Source organism: Electrona antarctica, assembly GCF_951216825.1.
Source record: "Electrona antarctica genome assembly, chromosome: 10".
Taxonomy (NCBI): domain Eukaryota; kingdom Metazoa; phylum Chordata; class Actinopteri; order Myctophiformes; family Myctophidae; genus Electrona; species Electrona antarctica.
This window is the reverse complement of record NC_136791.1, coordinates 20,082,757-20,105,390: the sequence shown is the minus strand read 5'-3', so window position 1 is coordinate 20,105,390 and position 22,634 is coordinate 20,082,757. Positions and strand designations below refer to the sequence as shown.

Sequence of the window (22,634 nt, the reverse complement as noted above, 5' to 3'; positions counted from 1 at the left end):
ACTTTAGGACAGTACCCGCCCCCCCCGAACCTCAAAGGACGTCACATTGTAGGCTCTACAGAGCCGAAGCGACTTTTATTCGGCTCTAAAATAGGAGTATGAATCGGCCCTAAGTCATACCTCGTTTAGTAGCTCAGATCCTCTCGATCCATATTAAATAAAATCACACTCGAGTGAAGTGAGGGGTATTTATATCGGCCTCACAACGTCTTAACGTTGTCATATAGTTCCCTAAACAAACATTAAAGTCCATGGACTTGGCTGTCAAACGATTTACGTCATAAGTGCTCTAAACTTGGCTGCTATACATGACATAATCTTCAAAAGCCATGCATTGTAGGGGCTAGCGCCCCTCTTAAAAAAAAACCAAAAACCTCAACTCATGGCCATCACCATCACACTGAGTGTAATCTACTACATAATGATTACATTGTATAGCCTACATGTACGCAGAAATGTAGTTTTGTTTCTGAAAAGCCAAAGTTCTTAGATATTTTGACGCTTTGTACAAAAGCGTCAAAACAAAGAAGCCTAAAGTGTAAACGTTTGTTTGAATGAAATGAGTTATCTGAGGAGGTCCTTGTAAGCAATGTTGTCAGTTCTTCCTTCCTCGTGTCCAACAGTAAATCAAATCACCTCCATGCTGCTGGAGAAGGTTTTGTACAGCTAGCTCTCAATGAAATGACACAGACGGGGAGTTGTGAATGATGTGATGGGAATGGAAATGATGTTTCTTTTAAATGTATTGAATCAATCGATGCAGTTCTCACAAAAGAAAAATGTTATTTTCATTCAAATGGATCATTCAGCAGTTGCACTGAAGTGAAATGATCCCTGCCCGGATCATTGAACGCAACATATTCACCCCAATGTCCTCTGAGGCCTCATACACACGTACTGTACAGAACACATGTTCTGTCTGTGTTCCATGGCCGCCTCAATGCTTTTCCAATGGAAGTCACATGGCTTGACCAAACATTTGTGTTTAATGGGCAGAACACAGCCATCAAACACAAATAATGAATTAATAATAATGAATTGCAGTTTTATAGCGCTTTTCCAAGTGCTCAAAGCGCTTTACAATGGTTCATTCATTCATACATTGGGAGGTGAAGCGGCAAACAGTCGACGCCAGCGTCCTCACTTCCCACATTCACACACCAATGGTGGCAAGCTCGCACCGACCGACTCATTGGAGGCAATGTAGGGTTCAGTGTCTTGCCCAAGGACACTTCGACATGTGGACAGGAAGAGCCGGTATTCGAACCGCCGACCCAGTGATCATTGGACGGCCTGCTCTACCTCCTGAGGTCAAACCATGTGACTCCCATTGGAAAAGCATTGTGGCGGCCATTAAACACAGACAAGATGTGTATGAGGCCTAAGGCTATGGGATCTAAAGTCAGACATTGCAATAGAGGGAAATGTGTGTCATACTTCAATAATATAAGCAAGCTTAATTGATTGATGAATGAAATTGGCAACATCATTAGATTTATTATTATAAGATTAAAATGAAATTCGCTCTCTGAAAGGGAGAGTTCAAAGCAGTTGATTATAACTTCATTAATTCGGCAGTTGTTATTAAGCCTCTAGCAGTTTGTAAATGTCACTTCTGTTTGTTTGGCTGCATGCAGGTAGGCTACTGATGGCAGAGTGTGGGGATAAGATGAGATTACATCTATCTATCTTCTATAAATGTGACTAAATTTGAAAGAGGGACTGCCATTGGATTTTTTCATGTCATATGAAAGCAGGGTAGCTTCAAACTGACATTGGTTGTTCAGTTTGACCCACCAGTTTTGGAGATATGCCTTATAGAGTAATGTCTTGCAGAAAACAGCGAGTTGAGAAAACAGGCTTGAAAGGTTCACTTCTGTGGTCTCTAACATTACACATAGCTACATGGTTGGGCATTTATTTCATATTTACATGCATTTGCCCCACCGATTTCAAATTTGACACACGTGTCCACAGGGAGTGCAGTGCCCGTTGTCGAGTCCGTCGGGTAGCCGGTTGTCCAGAACCAGCACAAAAGCCGGGCTCTGGACCTGATCACCCCTTTATCTCCATATTTGCATAGACTCCATATTTGGGAATGCCTGACAAAGAACTAAATATGGGCATAAAAGGGAGACAGACATAATAACTGGATGGGGCATACATTTCCAACTTGCATCGTTCCAAGTAGGTCAGTGCCCAACGGGCACCGCTCTAGTTCACTAAAATACTAAACATGCATGCGCCCTATAGTACACAAAATATGGGCCACGCACGCACGCACGCACGCACACACAAACACCTATTTTCAATGATAGTATAGGATACAGGGGAGAAAATCTACTGAATAACACAGGTTAGAAGGGAAGCAATACATTTCAACATATTGAATAGCTCTGGGACCAATGCTACCAATCTAGAGGTCTCAATTCCTGCCCGAACCCGACCCTACCTGACTCGGCCCGACGTTTATAACTGTTCTTAACAGGGTCATAAATCAGACAGTGGCAGATAAATTAATTTTGTCCCAAGATGATGATGATATACGACTGCCGACTATAACTGTACCGTAGTTAACTTGCCATATGCTTAAATGTTTTTTAAAGTCAGTTGTTTCTAGAGCCGCTTGCATTCAAAGAAACTGAAACATTCCGAACACGTTAGTCAGCAGCACAGTAGAACACGTTAGTCAGCAGCACAGTAGAACACGTTAGTCATAGTCAGCAGCACAGTAGAACACGTTAGTCAGCAGCACAGTAGAACACGTTAGTCAGCAGCACAGTAACACGTTAGTCAGCAGCACAGTAGAACACGTTAGTCAGCAGCACAGTAGAACACGTTAGTCAGCAGCACAGCAACACGTTAGTCAGCAGCACAGTAACACGTTAGTCAGCAGCACAGTAGAACACGTTAGTCAGCAGCACAGTAACACGTTAGTCAGCAGCACAGTAGAACACGTTAGTCAGCAGCACAGTAGAACACGTTAGTCAGCAGCACAGTAGAACACGTTAGTCAGCAGCACAGTAGAACACGTTAGTCAGCAGCACAGTAGAACACGTTAGTCAGCAGCACAGTAGAACACGTTAGTCAGCAGCACAGTAGAACACGTTAGTCAGCAGCACAGTAGAACACGTTAGTCAGCAGCACAGCAACACGTTAGTCAGCAGCACAGTAACACGTTAGTCAGCAGCACAGTAGAACACGTTAGTCAGCAGCACAGTAACACGTTAGTCAGCAGCACAGTAGAACACGTTAGTCAGCAGCACAGTAGAACACGTTAGTCAGCAGCACAGTAGAACACGTTAGTCAGCAGCACAGTAACACGTTAGTCAGCAGCACAGTAGAACACGTTAGTCAGCAGCACAGTAGAACACGTTAGTCAGCAGCACAGTAGAACACGTTAGTCAGCAGCACAGTAGAACACGTTAGTCAGCAGCACAGTAGAACACGTTAGTCAGCAGCACAGTAGAACACGTTAGTCAGCAGCACAGTAGAACACGTTAGTCAGCAGCACAGTAGAACACGTTAGTCAGCAGCACAGTAGAACACGTTAGTCAGCAGCACAGTAGAACACGTTAGTCAGCAGCACAGTAGAACACGTTAGTCAGCAGCACAGTAGAACACGTTAGTCAGCAGCACAGTAGAACACGTTAGTCAGCAGCACAGTAGAACACGTTAGTCAGCAGCACAGTAGAACACGTTAGTCAGCAGCACAGTAGCCCGATTACACAAAGCAGACCATTCTCCGCCGGGGCTATTAACCCATTCAGGCCTGACGTCGAAATTTAAAAAAAAAAGTTTTCTAAATCATGACAATTTTCGGAAAGATTTGAGGCACATTTTAACGATTTTTCAAAAATAGCAGACCTACAAGTTCATAGCGCGCCACTCGGTGGCGCGCTATGAGCTTGTAGATCTGCTATTTTTCAATAGCTAAATTATAACATAATGTTTAAAACACAAAGGGGTTCCCGCCCAAAATGGGTTAATAGGTAATGTGGTTAAACGCTAACGTGACATGGATGCGTTCCAGGTCTCAATGGATTAAGAATGACAAACAGTAAATTGCTATATAATAAAAAAAAGTATCAGCCATCTGTGGCATCCGAAGGCAAAACAATGGTGGTGGCGGTGGCGGTGGTGGGGGTGTAGATGGCATTCCAGTTGCCAAGTTAAGCGCACAACAAGAGGCGCTTCGATCCCTGTTGACACACGGAAACATATTTCTGCCAGCACTCCATCAATATTTATGTTAGAGAAGCCTGACTCAGAGCAGGCAGCAGTTAAACTAATCAGCAGCGATACACTCTCCTACGTCTGAGCCTGCTGTCAGGACGTCACTCACTCGCACACATGCAAACGCACGCACGCACGCACGCACGCACGCACGCACGCACGCACGCACGCACACAGCCACATACAGGAAAACACACGCAAACTCGCTCTCCCTCAGCACAGCCCCGCCGAGAACACAAAGACAGGATGAGAATGGAGGTTTGTGGCAAACTAGACTCCATCAAACAAACCCCCGCCACCCCCCGAAAAGTGTTGTAAGAGAGCATCCCAACTGGCCAACACTATCACAATAATGATTCTGTCTGACTCAGCATCATCTGTTCCTCCTCTCAGTGTGCACACACATCGCCTGCAGCTCCCATGATGCACGGCGCTGTGGGAGGGGCCACATGCACTATACCAGAGCCATATACGTAGCTGAGAGAGTTGCGCCATTGAGGGGTTCAGAAACCGGAACTCGAGCGCTGTTCATGCAGCCCTGGAGAGTTACACAAGGTGGAGTTTGAAATAAAAAGAAATCAACGCGGACGGCGCAAATATCAGCAATTTTAGGCATGTGTGCAACATGACGACTGTTTTAAAGTCTTGCAGAATGACGACTAAAGTCTCTGTAATGTTTATGTTGTACTATTACTAAAAACGATCTAAAATAAAGGGATTTAAGATCATTAAAGCTGGGCTGTTGCCTGAGTCCAGTGCATTCTGCCAAAATGTACTCCACTACATCTGGGATCCAAATATAGTTTTTTTTACGCCACTACAATCATTTGAAAACTTTAGTTACTATAGTAGCTTTGTAGATTTGGATTATTATTACAAAGCATGCATTTATAGTACTACATTTGAATTGAAACGCATTGTGAGCTTGAGATCAGCTATTTTCAAATTATTTTTAATTACATTTGAAAACTTGAAACAGGACATTCCAGGCTGAGGGACATGAGTATACTTTCTATACTTTTGGTACTTGAAGTACATTTTGATACCAATACTTGTGTACTTTCACTCAAGTACATTTTGAATTCCATACTTTTACTTGTAACGGAGTATAGTTCTACATTGCGGTGATTCTTTTACTTAAGTAAAACAATTGAGTACTTTATCCACCACTGCTGGGAGGTGTGTGTGTGTGTGTGTGTGTGTGTGTGTGTGTGTGTGTGTGTGTGTGTGTGTGTGTGTGTGTGTGTGTGTGTGTGTGTGTGTGTGTGTGTGTGTGTGTGTGTGTGTGTGTGTGTGTGTGTGTGTGTGTGTGTGTGTGTGTGTGTCAGTGTCAGTGTCAGTGTCAGTGAAGCGCAGTGACCTGTGCGAGCTCATACAGTACATGTGGTGGATCACACAGCTGCATTGTATACATGTGTGAGTGTTGCACGCACATTTTGTGCTATACAGTACATTGCACGCTGTGCGAGACTGACTCGAACGGACACATGTGCTCAAGGTCATACATGGGCAACTGGCGGCCCCCACCTTCACTTAACGCGGCCCGCATGTTACTGCCCAGCCCTCCAGGCCAGAGCGTGGCCCCATGCAACCCACCTTCACTTAACGCGGCCCACAGGTTACTGCCCAGCCCTCCAGGCCAGAGCGTGGCACCATGCAGGTTACTGCCCAGCCCTCCAGGCCAGAGCGTGGCCCCATGCTGCCCAGCCCTCCAGGCCAGAGCGTGGCCCCATGCTGCCCAGCCCTCCAGGCCAGAGCGTGGCCCCATGCTGCCCAGCCCTCCAGGCCAGAGCGTGGCCCCATGCTGCCCAGCCCTCCAGGCCAGAGCGTGGCACCATGCAGGTTACTGCCCAGCCCTCCAGGCCAGACCGTGGCCCCATGCTGCCCAGCCCTCCAGGCCAGAGCGTGGCACCATGCAGGTTACTGCCCAGCCCTCCAGGCCAGAGCGTGGCCCCATGCTGCCCAGCCCTCCAGGCCAGAGCGTGGCACCATGCAGGTTACTGCCCAGCCCTCCAGGCCAGAGCGTGGCAGGTTACTGCCCAGCCCTCCAGGCCAGAGCGTGGCACCATGCAGGTTACTGCCCAGCCCTCCAGGCCAGAGCGTGGCAGGTTACTGCCCAGCCCTCCAGGCCAGAGCGTGGCAGGTTACTGCCCAGCCCTCCAGGCCAGAGCGTGGCAGGTTACTGCCCAGCCCTCCAGGCCAGAGCGTGGCAGGTTACTGCCCAGCCCTCCAGGCCAGAGCGTGGCAGGTTACTGCCCAGCCCTCCAGGCCAGAGCGTGGCAGGTTACTGCCCAGCCCTCCAGGCCAGAGCGTGGCACCATGCTGCCCAGCCCTCCAGGCCAGAGCGTGGCAGGTTACTGCCCAGCCCTCCAGGCCAGAGCGTGGCACCATGCAAAGTTCCAGCAAAATCCGAGAGATAAGAAGAGAAGACGGGTCACTTCCACCCGAGCTTGGAAGTGATGTAGTGTTGTTTCTGTAGTGTAAGCCAAGGAAGCTTTGAGAAGGAAAAGAGGTGGTCACGTGACTGGGCTGCGCCATGACACTTTCATGGGAGCAAAACTACACCGGGAAGTTTGGCAGAATGCACTGGAGTCAATGAGAGCTCAGTGACCAGCTCATGAACAAACACTGTTTCTGAATGACTGAGACCTTTTGTAAAGTAATCGCTTCTGGCAAATAACAGAAGATATGTAACTCATTATTGTCTGCTGTGTTGCTTTTCGATGTGTACACTGTGTCATTTTATAGAGGTATGGTATCTAAAGTGCACAAAGCTTCTTTCTGAAGTATCGCAAGACTTCCCACCGTTTCCTGTCATGGCAGCCAAATCTCGCGATACCTCTGAGCCAGAAACAATACCTGCTGCTATTTAGATCCTCAAATAAAATTATATACTGTGCACTCTGTGCACGATGTGCACAGAGTGCACTTTATGCCATTTATTTATGCATTTTATGTCATTCTGATGTAATACCTGCACCTGGTCAGCAGGTATAGCAGTCCCTCCCACCACTCTCTGTGTTGCAGTGTTGATTTTGACAGCACAAGTTTGATTTTAGTTTTAGTCATAGTCTTTTGAATATAGTTTTCATTTAGATTTAGTCACATTGTATAGTCACATGGAATGTTTTAGTGTTAATCTACTTTTAGTCGTCTAAATATCATAAGATTTTTAATATACAGTTGATTTAGTCGACTAAAATGTATTTTGGCGGGCCTTAATGCCGTCGTAATGGCTGATTTTCCACTAGCTAAGAATAGCAACAAGCTCACAACGCGTCGCACTGCGACACATTGTGAGCTTGTGACACGTTGTGAGCTTGTAGATCTGCTATTTTCAGCATGCGACAAGTGTACAATGACTTGTGTCTTTTATGTTTTACTCTTTTGTCCACTATAGTCCTGTTGACGAAATTGTCAATACATTTATTATTTACTCTTAGTTTTAGTCATCATAGCTTATAGTTTTCATTTAGTTTCCATTTAGTTTTCGTCAGTGAGAAAAGGTAGTCGACAAAACATTTTCTCGTCATAGTTTTTTAGTCGAGGAAATCTCCACTGATGTGTGGTACTCAGTGATGTAAATAGGTTTTCAATGTAATGAGTCTTTTAGATGAGTCCCAGGGACATTTGATGAGTACCACTTCAACAACGTTATAGGAGTCATATTTTGCCATTTTTACAAATTGCAGCTTTTAACTCCCATTTCATTTCATATGGTTTTAATGTGGTTATATTCATGTAGAAAACAGAAGAAGAAATGATTATTATAACTAAAGCTATCAAAATAAACTAGAACTAGAAAAAGTGCCCTTCTGGGCACAGGTCTCCACCAGGAGGATAGGAGTGTGTGTGATGTTTGGCAAAATGTTTAGGAGTAATATAAACATGTTTTTTTGTTTGTTTGTTTGTTTGTTTGTTTGTTTGTTTCTTGCAACAATTTTCTTCATTTTGTTGAGGAAATGCAGAGCCAGATCACTCATAGCATCTCTGAGGATAGAATTCTGGATGAGCAGGACATGAGCAGGCATTTTATACAAAACGGGCTACTCCTGAAAACTTTGGAAGGCAATCTTAGCTAATCAGTGTAGAATCTGAGAAATCCAACAGGCTCGTCTTGATCACATGACTACAGAGATGTGTACCGATTTGCGTGAGATTTGGATGAAATCTGTGCAAAACAATGTGTTTTGCAGAAATCGGCCTCATGGTGGCACTATAACCGGCAGATGTGGATGGATGCAGGGAAAATGTTTTTCCATGGCCTCTAGGGAGTGCGCATACATAAGTTGTATACAGATCGATGCAGTTATAGGTAAAAACAGGAATTGGCCTGTTATAGCGCCACCATGAGGCTGATTTGGGGGGGGGAATAGTGGCATGTCGTCCTCGGCCTAGTGGAAATGTGTGTGTATAATTTCATGGAAATTGGACACTGTGTTTTGCCTAAATCGGCCTCATGGTGGTGCTATAACAGGCCGTTGAGGAGTGTGTGTGCACAGTTTGGCATGGATCGGGCCAACGGTGCCGGAGATTAGCTGGTAATGGACGGACGGAAGGACGGACGGAAGGACGGACACACGGACGGAGTGCAAAACATACTCTCGCCCCATGCCTTCGGCCTGGTGGAGACAATAAAAAACAGTACAGTAGTGCATCCCATGGATGCAGAGGCCGTTGTTTTATTGCGTCCCTTAACTATAAACTGCGTTTTGGGATGCAAACTGCACCCTATTTTAATCTCTGGGTACTGTACCCCACCTGGTCAGCATGCAGCAGTCGTGCAGCAGCGTCTCCTCCAGGTACACCCCCCGCTCCTCCTGGGTGGCCACGGGGTGCCCGTTGTGGCGCCAGCGCAGCTCCACGGACGGGTCCAGGCGGGAGGCGGTGCACTGCAGGGGCAGCCGGTCCCCGCGGAACACCACCTGCCTCTGGGACGGGATGAGCTGGAACAGCGGCAGCTCCAGGGCTGTGTCTGTGTGTGCCCCATGGGAGAGGAGAGAGAGAGGGAGAGGTCAGAGGAGGGTGTGTGTGTGTGTGTGTGTGTGTGTGTGTGTGTGTGTGTGTGTGTGTGTGTGTGTGTGTGTGTGTGTGTGTGTGTGTGTGTGTGTGTGTGTGTGTGTGTGTGTGTGTGTGTGTGTGTGTGTGTGTGTGTGAGAGACAGAGCTCGCTCAACCCGAGGGGAGAGAGAGATGGGATGGACAAGGAATGAAAGGATGGGTGAGGTGCGGGGGGGCGGGGGGGGGGGCGACCTTTCTGCAGAAGTCATCACACTGGCAAATGGTGTTAACAAATAAGATTACAAAGAAATACACAGTCCTATGTATGTACTGCAAACACCACACGCGCACACACACGCGCCCACCTGCCGGTATTCACAGACACAAATACACATTTTCAAGGTCACTCATATCCTGCCCCGTTGTTCTCTCACGTTGCTATACTGTTGCTGAGCACAGTAAAATCGTCAGTGATTATTTAACTACCCAGGCGTACACATGGAACCATTGGTATACCACTCAGTTGGAGCGTGTGTGTGTGTGTGTGTGTGTGTGTGTGTGTGTGTGTGTGTGTGTGTGTGTGTGTGTGTGTGTGTGTGTGTGTGTGTGTGTGTGTGTGTGTGTGTGTGTGTGTGTGTGTGTGTGTGTGGTTTTTTTTTGGAGATGAACAACCTCTGATAACGGAGAACAGCCTTGAGCACTCCCCTGGATTCTCCTTGACTCCCTCACACCTTGCAACAGTAACCTGCTGCCTGCTGCACTCTGATAGGATTACTCACTTAGCAGCTGGCTAACTCTTAACTCCTCAGGCCTTTTGTCAGAGAGTATGACACCAGCAGAAGGCTGAGATTAAGACAGGGGAGTTCAGTCGAAAAGAAAAGGAGAAATAACACTGAGCGGCACTGCAGTACGAAAGGTCGTAGGTTTTCCACAAAGGGATCTTTCAGTGCCAAATTGATACAAACACATAAGACATAAATTGCACCTTTCTGAACATTTGTTTGCTGTATATATGGAACATAAGCTTTGCCTATAACTTTGCTACTACAGGGAAAACATGCACATGTACATATTTTACTATTTTTTTTTTTTACTCGTTTGCCCTTTCTTGCACTCTTTATTCTTTCCCTTTATTTGCTGTGCTTGCTGTAATTGATGTTACGCTATCTATATGCTGCTGCGTTGTCTGAAGGAAGCCAAAGTAAAATAAGTTTTACTCTTATGTACCTGTACACAAGATGTAACAATACTATAGTACAACCTTGAAGCTCGAACTATATGTTGCTGAAAGGGAAAGATAAAGCAATGTCCTTAATCCCAATGATCCAAGTCGGATAAATATCATCGTGTATCATAGCCTTTGGCATGTCTACAGGAGTGCAATGACCCGGCACTTTTCTGCACAGGTCCAGAATGCCTGGGGGAATTCCTCGGGAGCTGCGGGGAGGCATGTTTGGCACGGCAGACGTTTTCCTTATTGGACGCCCTCCAAGGAAGGCCCGGCCAGGCGAAAAAGGGACCACTTCACCTCCGCTTGTGTTCAGATCAATTGTTGACGCAGCTACCGGCTGCAGCGTTTACTGTGTGACAGGCCATTCGATATGCGGGTCATAAAGTCTTTTTACTGCAGCACTATGTATTCTTGTGGAAATCCCCTCTGGATCTCAGTGACAGTTATGAGGGGGAGATCTGACCGAGGCGCTCTACTGTCCACATATAGCTCTATATCCGCTTCCCTCGAGCGACACGGATCCAGCGACAGTGGAAAGCACCGTTTATGGTGATGCGGCATAACTCACTTAACGATCACCGCCGTTAAAGCCGGCATTGCCTTCACCTTCATTTTATACACAAGTGATTCACGGTCACGTATAATGCATGTTAAACTCCAACGCGGCGAAGGAGTGCGGCAGCGGTCGCAGTGTGACGCACACGCACGCGTGCCACGCACACGGGCACTATGCAAAGATCACAGCATAATTTGTCGCGTTGTTGCTTTGTAAAATGTGTTCCTCACACGCTCGTTGATGTCATCGAGCGTGCGTCCGTAGTGACGTCACGTGCGTCATGGCAGCTATACAGTTGTAGCTTTGTAGCTTTGCGTCTGGAAGTCTGAACTCGGCTCAGCTTCAATTTGCAGCTTTAATTTGTAGCTTTTGCAGCAACTATACAGTACAAACGCCCGGATGCATCTTTGCATCTTCATGTCGCTGCTGGCTTCCATTGGCAATGAATGGTAGACTGTATCTTTGCATCTGCCCGTGTGAACGCAGCATAAGGTGTAATTACTTGGGCTGACTGTGTCAGAGTGTGACGCTGCCCTGTAATAAGCTGCAGCTACAGCAGCTAAAGCCTTGTTATCTCCACTGGGTGCCACGCAGCCCAAGCAGCATGGGGCGAGAGAGGCTGTTGACTTGGCTGACGCTGATACTGTTGAAACAACGCTCTGAGCCAAGGATCAGAGTGTGGCTGCTTGCCTCCGCCTATCAGGCACCGCCAGAGCCAAGTGCAACTGTGGGAGCGGTGGGAGTGTGCATGTGTCTGCGTGCGTATACGTGTCTGTGTGTGTACACGTGTTTGTGTGCGTTAATGGACTGCAGGATCAGACGGCTCCATTCTGAATGTGTAAACGTGAAAAGGGAAGCATGGGAAGGCGAGACAGAGATGAGGGAGGAAGGTGAGATGTGTGTTGACATATGAGGGAGGAAGGTGAGATGTGTGTTGAGTCTGTTGACATATATGAGGGAGGAAGGTGAGATGTGTGTTGACATAATGGGAGGAAGGTGAGATGTGTGTTGACATATATAAGGGAGGAAGGTGAGATGTGTGTTGACATATATAAGGGAGGAAGGTGAGATGTGTGTTGACATATATAAGGGAGGAAGGTGAGATGTGTGTTGACATATGAGGGAGGAAGGTGAGATGTGTGTTGACATAATGGGAGGAAGGTGAGATGTGTGTTGACATAATGGGAGGAAGGTGAGATGTGTGTTGACATATATGAGGGAGGAAGGTGAGATGTGTGTTGACATTATGAGGGAGGAAGGTGAGATGTGTGTTGACATATATGAGGGAGGAAGGTGAGATGTGTGTTGACATATATGAGGGAGGAAGGTGAGATGTGTGTTGACATAATGGGAGGAAGGTGAGATGTGTGTTGACATAATGGGAGGAAGGTGAGATGTGTGTTGACATATATGAGGGAGGAAGGTGAGATGTGTGTTGACATTATGAGGGAGGAAGGTGAGATGTGTGTTGACATATATGAGGGAGGAAGGTGAGATGTGTGTTGACATATGAGGGAGGAAGGTGAGATGTGTGTTGACATATGGAGGGAGGAAGGTGAGATGTGTGTTGACATTATGAGGGAGGAAGGTGAGATGTGTGTTGACAGATATGAGGGAGGAAGGTGAGATGTGTGTTGACATTATGAGGGAGGAAGGTGAATGTGTGTTGACATTATGAGGGAGGAAGGTGAATGTGTGTTGACATTATGAGGGAGGAAGGTGAGATGTGTGTTGACATAATGGGAGGAAGGTGAGATGTGTGTTGACATATGAGGGAGGAAGGTGAGATGTGTGTTGACATATATGAGGGAGGAAGGTGAGATGTGTGTTGACAGATATGAGGGAGGAAGGTGAGATGTGTGTTGACATATATGAGGGAGGAAGGTGAGATGTGTGTTGACATATATGAGGGAGGAAGGTGAGATGTGTGTTGACATAATGGGAGGAAGGTGAGATGTGTGTTGACATAATGGGAGGAAGGTGAGATGTGTGTTGACATATATGAGGGAGGAAGGTGAGATGTGTGTTGACATTATGAGGGAGGAAGGTGAGATGTGTGTTGACATTATGAGGGAGGAAGGTGAGATGTGTGTTGACATATGAGGGAGGAAGGTGAGATATGTGTTGACAGATATGAGGGAGGAAGGTGAGATGTGTGTTGACATATATGAGGGAGGAAGGTGAGATGTGTGTTGACATTATGAGGGAGGAAGGTGAGATGTGTGTTGACATATATGAGGGAGGAAGGTGAGATGTGTGTTGACATATATGAGGGAGGAAGGTGAGATGTGTGTTGACATATATGAGGGAGGAAGGTGAGATGTGTGTTGACATTATGAGGGAGGAAGGTGAGATGTGTGTTGACATATATGAGGGAGGAAGGTGAGATGTGTGTTGACATATATGAGGGAGGAAGGTGAGATGTGTGTTGACATAATGGGAGGAAGGTGAGATGTGTGTTGACATTATGAGGGAGGAAGGTGAGATGTGTGTTGACATTATGAGGGAGGAAGGTGAGATGTGTGTTGACATATATGAGGGAGGAAGGTGAGATGTGTGTTGACATATATGAGGGAGGAAGGTGAGGTGTGTGTTGACATATATGAGGGAGGAAGGTGAGATGTGTGTTGACATATATGAGGGAGGAAGGTGAGATGTGTGTTGACATATATGAGGGAGGAAGGTGAGATGTGTGTTGACATTATGAGGGAGGAAGGTGAGATGTGTGTTGACATTATGAGGGCGGAAGGTGAATGTGTGTTGACATTATGAGGGAGGAAGGTGAATGTGTGTTGACATTATGAGGGAGGAAGGTGAGATGTGTGTTGACATTATGAGGGAGGAAGGTGAGGTGTGTTGACATTATGAGGGAGGAAGGTGAGGTGTGTGTTGACATTATGAGGGAGGAAGGTGAGGTGTGTGTTGACATACTGTATGCCAGTGTTTCCCAACCTGTGTGCCGCGGCACTTTACTGTGCCGTTTGATGTGTCCAGGTGTGCTGCCTGATTTGACCGAAAATAACACTAACCCTCCCCCGAAAGGCAATATTATAGCTACTGGGCTGCAGGCTTCCTATTGTTGCGTCGTTGTTGTTGTCACACGTCTAACCATTAGACGTGCGATAACGACGGAACAATAGACTCTACGACCCTCGGCCATTGAAATGTTAATGCAAAAGAGATGCATCCAGAAGACGCTACATTTCGCGCATATGCACGTAGACAGCAGACACATACAGTCCTACATATGTCCCGACCCAAACACTGAGGAGGTAAAGTAAACGTGACGTTGTTGTGATTAAACATAATGTGCCACGAAAAATAGCTGTCCAACTGTCCAAGTGTCCATACATGATCGCCTCGTTCGGCCAACACAATATATCTCCCTCCCTCCACAGAAGCGCAGTGATGCCTGATTTATTCTTCGTCGTACACGTGTTCCATGCTGAAAATGGCTGATTTACAAGCTCACAACGCGTTGCGTACGCAACGCGTTGTGAGCTTGTCGATCAGCTATTTTCAGCACGTGGAAATATGCAGGCTGTGAGAACTGAGACCCTTCACAATAAAAGCATGCAGCTTTCACAAGTTGGCCCATAATAAAGACAAGGAAAAGGATTAAGAATTAGGTGGCATTTCACATTGCATATGAGCTATTTTTTCTCCAAAATGTATTTTCTTAAAGGAATATTTTTTTTATTATTAAATCCCCCAAAGTGTTTTTATTCAATAAAGTCTGAGGTTCTATATGGCTATGGGCTGTGGTACTGTGGTAATAATAATAATAATAATTAAAAAAAGAAAGAACGAAAAAGAACTAAAATAGTTCATTTTTTGGAACCATGAACTTTAGTTCAAAATATTGAATGATGAATATATATATATATATATATATATATATATATATATATATATATATATACTGTATATATTATATACACATACATACACATATGTATGTATATGTATATAGATAGGCCTATACACCGTATATCTAGGTGTGCCCTGAGATTTTTAGGCTATGAAAAGTGTGCCCTGGGACAAAAAAGGTTGGGAAACACTGCTGTATGCCATTGGATGAGGAGGACATCCTCACATGCCATGCAGGACGTGTCCTGCAAGTGACAGTGGGGGTTAGGGACGGGTTAGCGCAATATGGACTGTTCTGGCAACCGGGGACAGGCCATGGCATCTGCTAGGACTTATCCTGGTCCTGCAGGGATACGCGCATGGTCCATGGCTGGTACTAGGTTCCGGCCATAAATCCCTCACATAATCTACACGCAAGCAAATGCTCCATTCACAACAAGCCTCAAAGTACAAGTTTGTGTTGACAGACAGACAGACAGACAGACAGACAGACAGAGACATACAGACAATTGTGTGTTGACTACATAATTGTCTTTTTTTTTTCATGTTCTCACTCCTCTCTGCCCTCAATTTCCTGTCTCTCTCCTATCCTATATGCAAATTAAGCTACACCTGCCAGAAAGTATATATTTTTGACAGCAAACATACAATACTGTGCTGTAACTGTGCAGGCTTGCTAAACATTTTCAATACTGGCAGAAACTAATGCCAGTGCACTATAGTGCAGTGATGGTTGTAGGTTTAATTCTCATTTTTCATCTTACACCCAAATTATACTGTAGGCCTATACTGTATAAAATATGTAGTCACATCTGTAATTCAAGTGTTCTATATCATGACAGCTTTATAGCGAACAGTAATTGACAGACAGACAATTGTGTGTTGACTACATAATTGTCTTTTTTTTTCATGTTCTCACTCCTCTCTGCCCTCAATTTCCTGTCTCTCTCCTATCCTATATGCAAATGAAGCTAAACCTGCCAGAAAGTATATATTTTTGACAGCAAACATACAATACTGTGCTGTAACTGTAACTGTGCAGGCTTGCTAAGGTACACTACAAGAAAATGTAAATACTGGCAGAAACTAATGCCAGTGCACTATAGTGCAGTGATGGTTGAAGGTTTAATTCTCATTTTTCATCTTACACCCAAATTATACTGTAGGCCTGTATATACTGTATAAATCTGTGATTAAAGTGTTCTATATGATGACAGCTTTATAGCCAACAGTATAAGGAAAGCAACCATCAAACAGAATGTAAAGGCTGATGTGATTATTAATCGGTCAGAAACGCAGGGAACGGGAATCAAACGGCAAGTATGTTTGCAAAAAAATAAATAGCTGCTGTACTTTTTTGGGGGGTGAAAAAAATATTGTACTCTGTGTGCAAGGGCATTATTACGTGAAATGATCTGGCTGTAATGTTAACCCATTCTGGGTGGGAACCCCTTTTAGTGTTTTAAGCATTATGTTATACTTGAAAAATAGCAAATCTACAAGCTCGGCTATGTTCATAGCGCGGCACCGAGTTCACTATTTTTGAAAAATCGTGAAAATGTGGTGCAAATCTTTGAATATATATTCTTTCAGAGCTAACGTTTTTAACTAAAATCTTTGCTTCTGGGGGGTCCCTGGAACAACATATTTTCAGATTTCATATAGTTTTGGGGGTCCTTGACATGATAATGTTTGAGAACGACGGATTTAGAAGGCATTTGTAGAGTCGTCCTCAGGTCTAAATGGGTTAAGGAAACTACTACTGTCTGTTTCAACGCTCATTTGGTGACATTGTCCCCGAGTCCCGACTCTAGACATATAATCTTTTTGATATACTTTGATATCTGACACCTGCTGTGTCACATTCCTCTGCAGAACCGATGCAGCGCAATGCCATTTTCTACAGTGACTTAAATCAAGAGGGGAGGGGTGGAGGGGGGCCCCTCAAAGCAGTTGATTTGAAAAGAGATTTGTCTGATCTTCAAAGTGGGCATGACAGGGGGGGGGGGTCTATAAGCCATGTTTTGAAATCACTAAATTAACGCCACAGGCGTGCAGAGCCAGCGCTTTGAATTGAAGTTAATGACATGGTCCGAGGGCCATTGCAGTGTTGTGTCATCACGCAAATAAATCTATTTATTGCTATAGAAAAGCAGGGATTTAACTTCTGATATACATACAGCCCCATCAACACTCATCCCATGTGAACTCTTTTTAATCTATCACTGTGTGTTTGTGACATTTACACAGACCGGATTCAAACGCAAGGAACGTCACGATGCGCGAGCATGGAATCCTCCTCGCTTTTGAGTCACGCCAGCACCAAGTTCAGTTTTTAGACCGCGACGGAGGGGGGCGCCGGCCGTCTCAAAGCAAACGAACATGTGTCGAACTTTTGCGAAGTTCTCTTCTAGCCGACTCAGCCCCGTCCGAGTTGCGACCCGATATGGACAGAATACGTGAGAACAGTAAATCATGTTCTGGCGACCTCTACTCAAAGTGGCTACTGGCCAATCTTAGCGTGTCCTTACTCAAACACGAAGAGGATTACATGCTCATTACATGCTCAGTTGTACGAACGCTTGTTTTCTATTGTTGTATTGTTTATTGGATCTTGTTTAGTCGATACACTTAATTGTTTTAGCTCATGCTCATTTGATTTAGCTATTTTGTCTCATCTGGTTAAGGAAATAGGTAGCTGATATATTGCACTTTTACCTTAGCGCTAGGTATACTCTTGGTTGCTTGTTTTTGCAGAAAATGCACTAAAGACTTCTGGTGATTAGTAGTTTTTGTTCCCTACCTATGTTGAATACACTTATTGTAAGTCGCTTTGGATAAAAGCGTCTGCTAAATGACTGTAATGTAATGTAATGTAATCTCATGATACCCATGAGCTGGACAAGCTTCGAGGACGATTGAGCTCTACACTTTTTTGAGCATATTCTGTGTTTCACCCCAGCACTGTATAGCAGTGCCATGGACTCTTGATTCTTTGTATAGCAGTGCCATAGACTCTTGATTCTTTGTATAGCAGTGCCATAGACTCTTGATTCTTTGGACCCCCCACCCCCCCAACCAGCACTAGATGAGCACAACAGACGCTTGCCCTGACCTCATCTCAGGAAGCACCTGATCCTGGCAGGAAGCCGTGATCCTCGGTTCCCCCTCGTTTGCGAGAAGCACTCGACCTGTGCAACGCGGAGGGGAAAGGAGGTTCACCGCTGGAATGTGTGGCCTCCCGGCATCTGCTACCCATCACACCGACGCTCAAGACAAATCCAAACGTACTTCCATATCTCCTATACTACAATGTGGCTCTGCAGGCCCCATGCACGGAACACGACATATAGGAGTCAAATCTCTGAAGACGAACGGCCGTGATTTCCGCTGACACATCCAATGTTAAGGGAGGGGAAACGGTCATGTTTTACTCCACAGGTTTCATTTTATATTCCAGATTACGGGAACATTACAGATCCTGTGCAAAAATCCAATCTTGCATTATGATTGATATGATATTCGTTCGGCCCGGGCCCAAAACACACGACTATAAGAGGTATAATATACCTCTTATATATATTATATCCCCCGATGGCAAGAGAAGGAGCCAGACAGTGGCCACCAGTGTTGTTTTTGGCAGCACATTTCTATTTTAGTTTTAGTCATAGTCTTGTCAATAGTTTTCATTTAGTTTTAGTCACATTTTAGTCACCTGGAATGTTTTAGTGTTAGTCTAGTTTTAGTCGAATTGTATTGTATTGTATCGAATGTATTTTGGCGGGCCTTGATGGCATCGTAATGACTTGCTGAAAATAGCCGATCTACAAGTTAACAGTTAACGCGTCGCTGTTAACTTAGATCTGCGTAGATCTGCTATCTGCTATTTTCAGCATGCAACTAAGTGTAAATTGACATACTGGATCTCTTGTCCACTAGTCCCTTCCTAACATTATAGTCTAGTTTTTATTTTGTTGACGAAATTGTCAGTATATTTAGTCTCAGTTTTAGTCATCATAGCTTAGTTTTCATTTAGTTTCCATTTAGTTTTCATCAGTGGAAACGACGAACATTTTTCGTCTTAGTTTTAGTCGACACTGGCGGCCACACAACGTAACATTGCAACAAGTTGTCGCGTGGACGCTGGCGCCAGGCGAAATAAATAAGGCATTGTAAGAGAGGGGTGTGTGTGTGTGTGTGTGTGTGTGTGTGTGTGTGTGTGTGTGTGTGTGTGTGTGTGTGTGTGTGTGTGTGTGTGTGTGTGTGTGTGTGTGTGTGTGTGTGTGTGTGTGTGTGTGTGTGTGTGTGTGTGTGTGTGTGTGTGCGCGCAGAGAGGCGGTATCGGGATTCGGGCTTTTTCCAGGAGCCGGAAGCCCAGACGTTATCAACGTAATCCCATAATGGATGTGTTAGGGAAGCTGAAAGGAGCCTGCTCCTCGTCTCACCGCCCGAACCCGCTCGCGCCGGGTTCTTTGTCCAAAGGACTGCACAGAATTACCCTGTAATTGCTTTGGATTGTTCTGCGCAAATGAAAAACACACACTTAGGGATTACATAGAATAATTCTTATTACCATGTCTACTGCATGCACAGCTTTGCCTCTAAGTATACCGTGTTGGCTGTGTGTCCAAAACATGTACACTACGGGAGAGACGGAATACTGTATGCAGTGCTGTAGTGACTGGTATACTTTTTGGGGGGCAGAAGGGATTTTAAGGTTTCTCGATCTGCAGATTGTTTAAAATTATGCATGCACACACGCATGCACGTCATATGCACACGCACAGACGCGCACGCGCGCACACACACACACACACACACACACACACACACACACACACACACACACACACACACACACACACACACACACACACACACACACACACGCACCACTATCCTCTGTACCCTCGCCAATGATTTTCTCATTCCAGAGCAATATCCCCAGCGTGAAGCACATGTAAGGAGACCAGCGGGATGATTCCATCACAGATGAGATACAATTCCCTCATGGAGCCCAGCATATCGCCATGGGGGGTGTGTGCGCGTGCTCGTGTGTGCTCGTGTGTGCTTGTGTGTGTGTGTGTGTGTGTGTGTGTGTGTGTGTGTGTGTGTGTGTGTGTGTGTGTGTGTGTGTGTGTGTGTGTGCGCGCGCGCGCATGTGTGTGAGTCAGAGAGAGAGACAGGCCGACAGACAGTCCCCTAGAGATCTGAGTATTTCCCGTAAAAAAGGAAAAGACCCCTTGGCCTTTCACCGAATGTTTGAAGACTAGTTACTAATGACAAGAACTATACACTATGCATATAGTCCATGTTGTACTGCCTGTCGCCTCTTTCTCCCTAAACCTGCTTGATGAAGCCGTTATTATTTTCATGTTGAACAAATTTTTAATGTGGAAATGTCCAAATGAACAAAACCTTTATTGTTCACTGACTCCGTACGTCACTTGACCCCTAAAAAAAACTATTTAAATGTTCATCATTATTATCTTTATATCCCACTTTCACTTCAGTGGCGTGGCATGTAGCATTTAACCCATGTAGACCTGAGGACGATTCTACAAATGTCTTCTAAATCTTGACAGTTTTCTGAAAAACCCATGTTTCTATCTCAGTCCTTTCCCCAGAAATATATGTAATTGGCCGCCAACCCCCATCTGAAAATATGTTGTTCCCGACCCTTCTGACCCCCCAGAAGCAAATTTGAGTTTAAAACGTTTGCTCTGAAAGAATATATTCAAAGATTTCCGCCACATTTTCGTGGCGCGGCACTCTGTGCCACGCTATGAGCTTGTAGATCTGCTATTTTTCATAAAGTATAACACAATGCTTAATACACAAAGGGGTTCCCGCCCAGAATGGGTTAATTGACAGGTTCCAGGTAAGCTCCGTGTCCATGAGGTGCTTATGTACTTGGCCAAAAAAGTTACAATGTTCCTGCACTTTTAATTTGTTTTAGATTAAATTCAAAGAGTGCACGGTGCTCATCTATCTCATTTCCCTAAACCTGTCCTGGTGTTTCTGGAGCTTATCTCGCAAACCGCTGGAGCGTTCCCTGGCACAACTCTTGTGCACACTGGCCAAAGTAGGCCAAATTAGTACCTCCAATAATGCATTTTCACATATGATTTATACTTTTATACTATACGGCCTACTTGGGAACGATGCAAGTTGGGAACAATGAAAGAAGATCGGGAATGCATACCCGACCCTAGTATGCAATAACCGTTGTCGGGTATGTCGGGTGCAATATCCGTCATAGCACCTGTTTTAACCGTCCGTCCGTCCGTCCGTCCCACTTTTGTGCCCATACAGTATGGAGATCTGATCATATCTGTCTGCCTGTATCCCTTTTATCGCCATATATGGAGATCCTTGATGTTATCAGTGTATGAGCATACAGTAGGTGGACCTGGATATATGCATATGGGGGGGTGCTAAACGTCTGTGGAGAATGCATGGAGAATGTCTGAAGAGTGCAAACGGACGGTGAAAAGTGGACTGACTAAGTAATCAAATGGCAGGTGTATAGGCTGGGATTGCCTTGGCGATCAATTGGCTCAGGCAGATCCTGGAAATCGGACAGGTGTGGGGACTTATAGGCTAATTATGTCCACTGGCAGAGCCTTTGCTGACGGTTCTGGACTAACCGTGTATCCGACTTACTGTACTCAAGGCCGAGCACTGCACTCCCTCTGGTGGTGTGGAACGTGTGTGTCGAATTTTAAGTCGGCGGGGCGAACGGTTCTCGTGTTACGTGGATTACAGACATACACACGTACAGTACAGAGAGTCGTGCATTTATTGTAAGACTAGAGCGGTGCCCTACTTGGAACGATGCACGTTGGAAATGCATGACCCTTGTTTTACTTTTGAGGGGTGCTAGCCCCTCTTATAAACAGAACTAAACTAATTAAATGCCATTGACAATGAATGGAGAATTTACGTCGATGTTTCTGAGCAAAACTGCTGTCGGTATGTCGGTGGAAACCCTTGGCCAATAAGAGACCACCATTCTTGGTGACGTAACTAAGGTATGTTTCAAGGTTGGTATAAGGTCAATAAGTGCGCTACAAACATGCACACAAAGCTGTGCATATGGGGCTAGCGCCCCTCAAAAAGGCTCTAAACAGACATTAAAAGTCCATAGGCTTGGCTGCCACATGACGTAATTTCTGCAAGCCATGCATTGGAGAGGCTGGCCCTCGAAAAGCATCCACAAGCCCCCTCTTCTCTAACCTGAGCTTCTGCCTCCCTCAAAACAGACACAATGGTCACAGCAATAATGAATTGAATTGCATTTTTATAGCGCTTTCCAAGTGCTCAAAGCGCTTTACAATGGTTCATACGCCAGCGTCCTCACTTCCCACATTCACACACCAATGGTGGCAAGCTCACACCGACCAACTCATTGGAGGTAATGTAGGGTTCAGTGTCTTGCCCAAGGACACTTCGACATGTGGACAGGAGGAGCCGGGATTTGAACCGCCGACCCAGGGATCATTGGACGACCTGCTCTACCTCCTGAGCCACAGCCGCCCTACCAGCATATCAAGGGAATTCTATCTGACAGGCTTAATATGAAGCTACGGTTTAGTATGAATGTGCCACATGGTTCACAGCAGGTGTTGAGATAACAGCGGAAGCTATTATCGAAATAGACCTTCTTAATCACACTTTTACTGTGCTCGCCACTTGAAATTCAAACATAAGTCAAATTAGGTTTTTTTAATAGTGAGTC

The 22,634-nt window shown here is 45.4% G+C and overlaps 1 protein-coding gene across 1 annotated transcript in view; it reads right to left on the bottom strand.

The window, feature by feature from the left end:
- The window catches only part of adgra1b (adhesion G protein-coupled receptor A1b), a 244,545-nt gene that overhangs the window by 175,070 nt on the left and 46,841 nt on the right, over nt 1-22,634 (bottom strand). Inside the window, exon 7 of the mRNA XM_079513357.1 lies at nt 8,998-9,211. Within this exon, the coding sequence (XP_079369483.1) occupies nt 8,998-9,211 (214 nt within the window). The remainder of the gene's footprint in view (nt 1-8,997; nt 9,212-22,634) is intronic.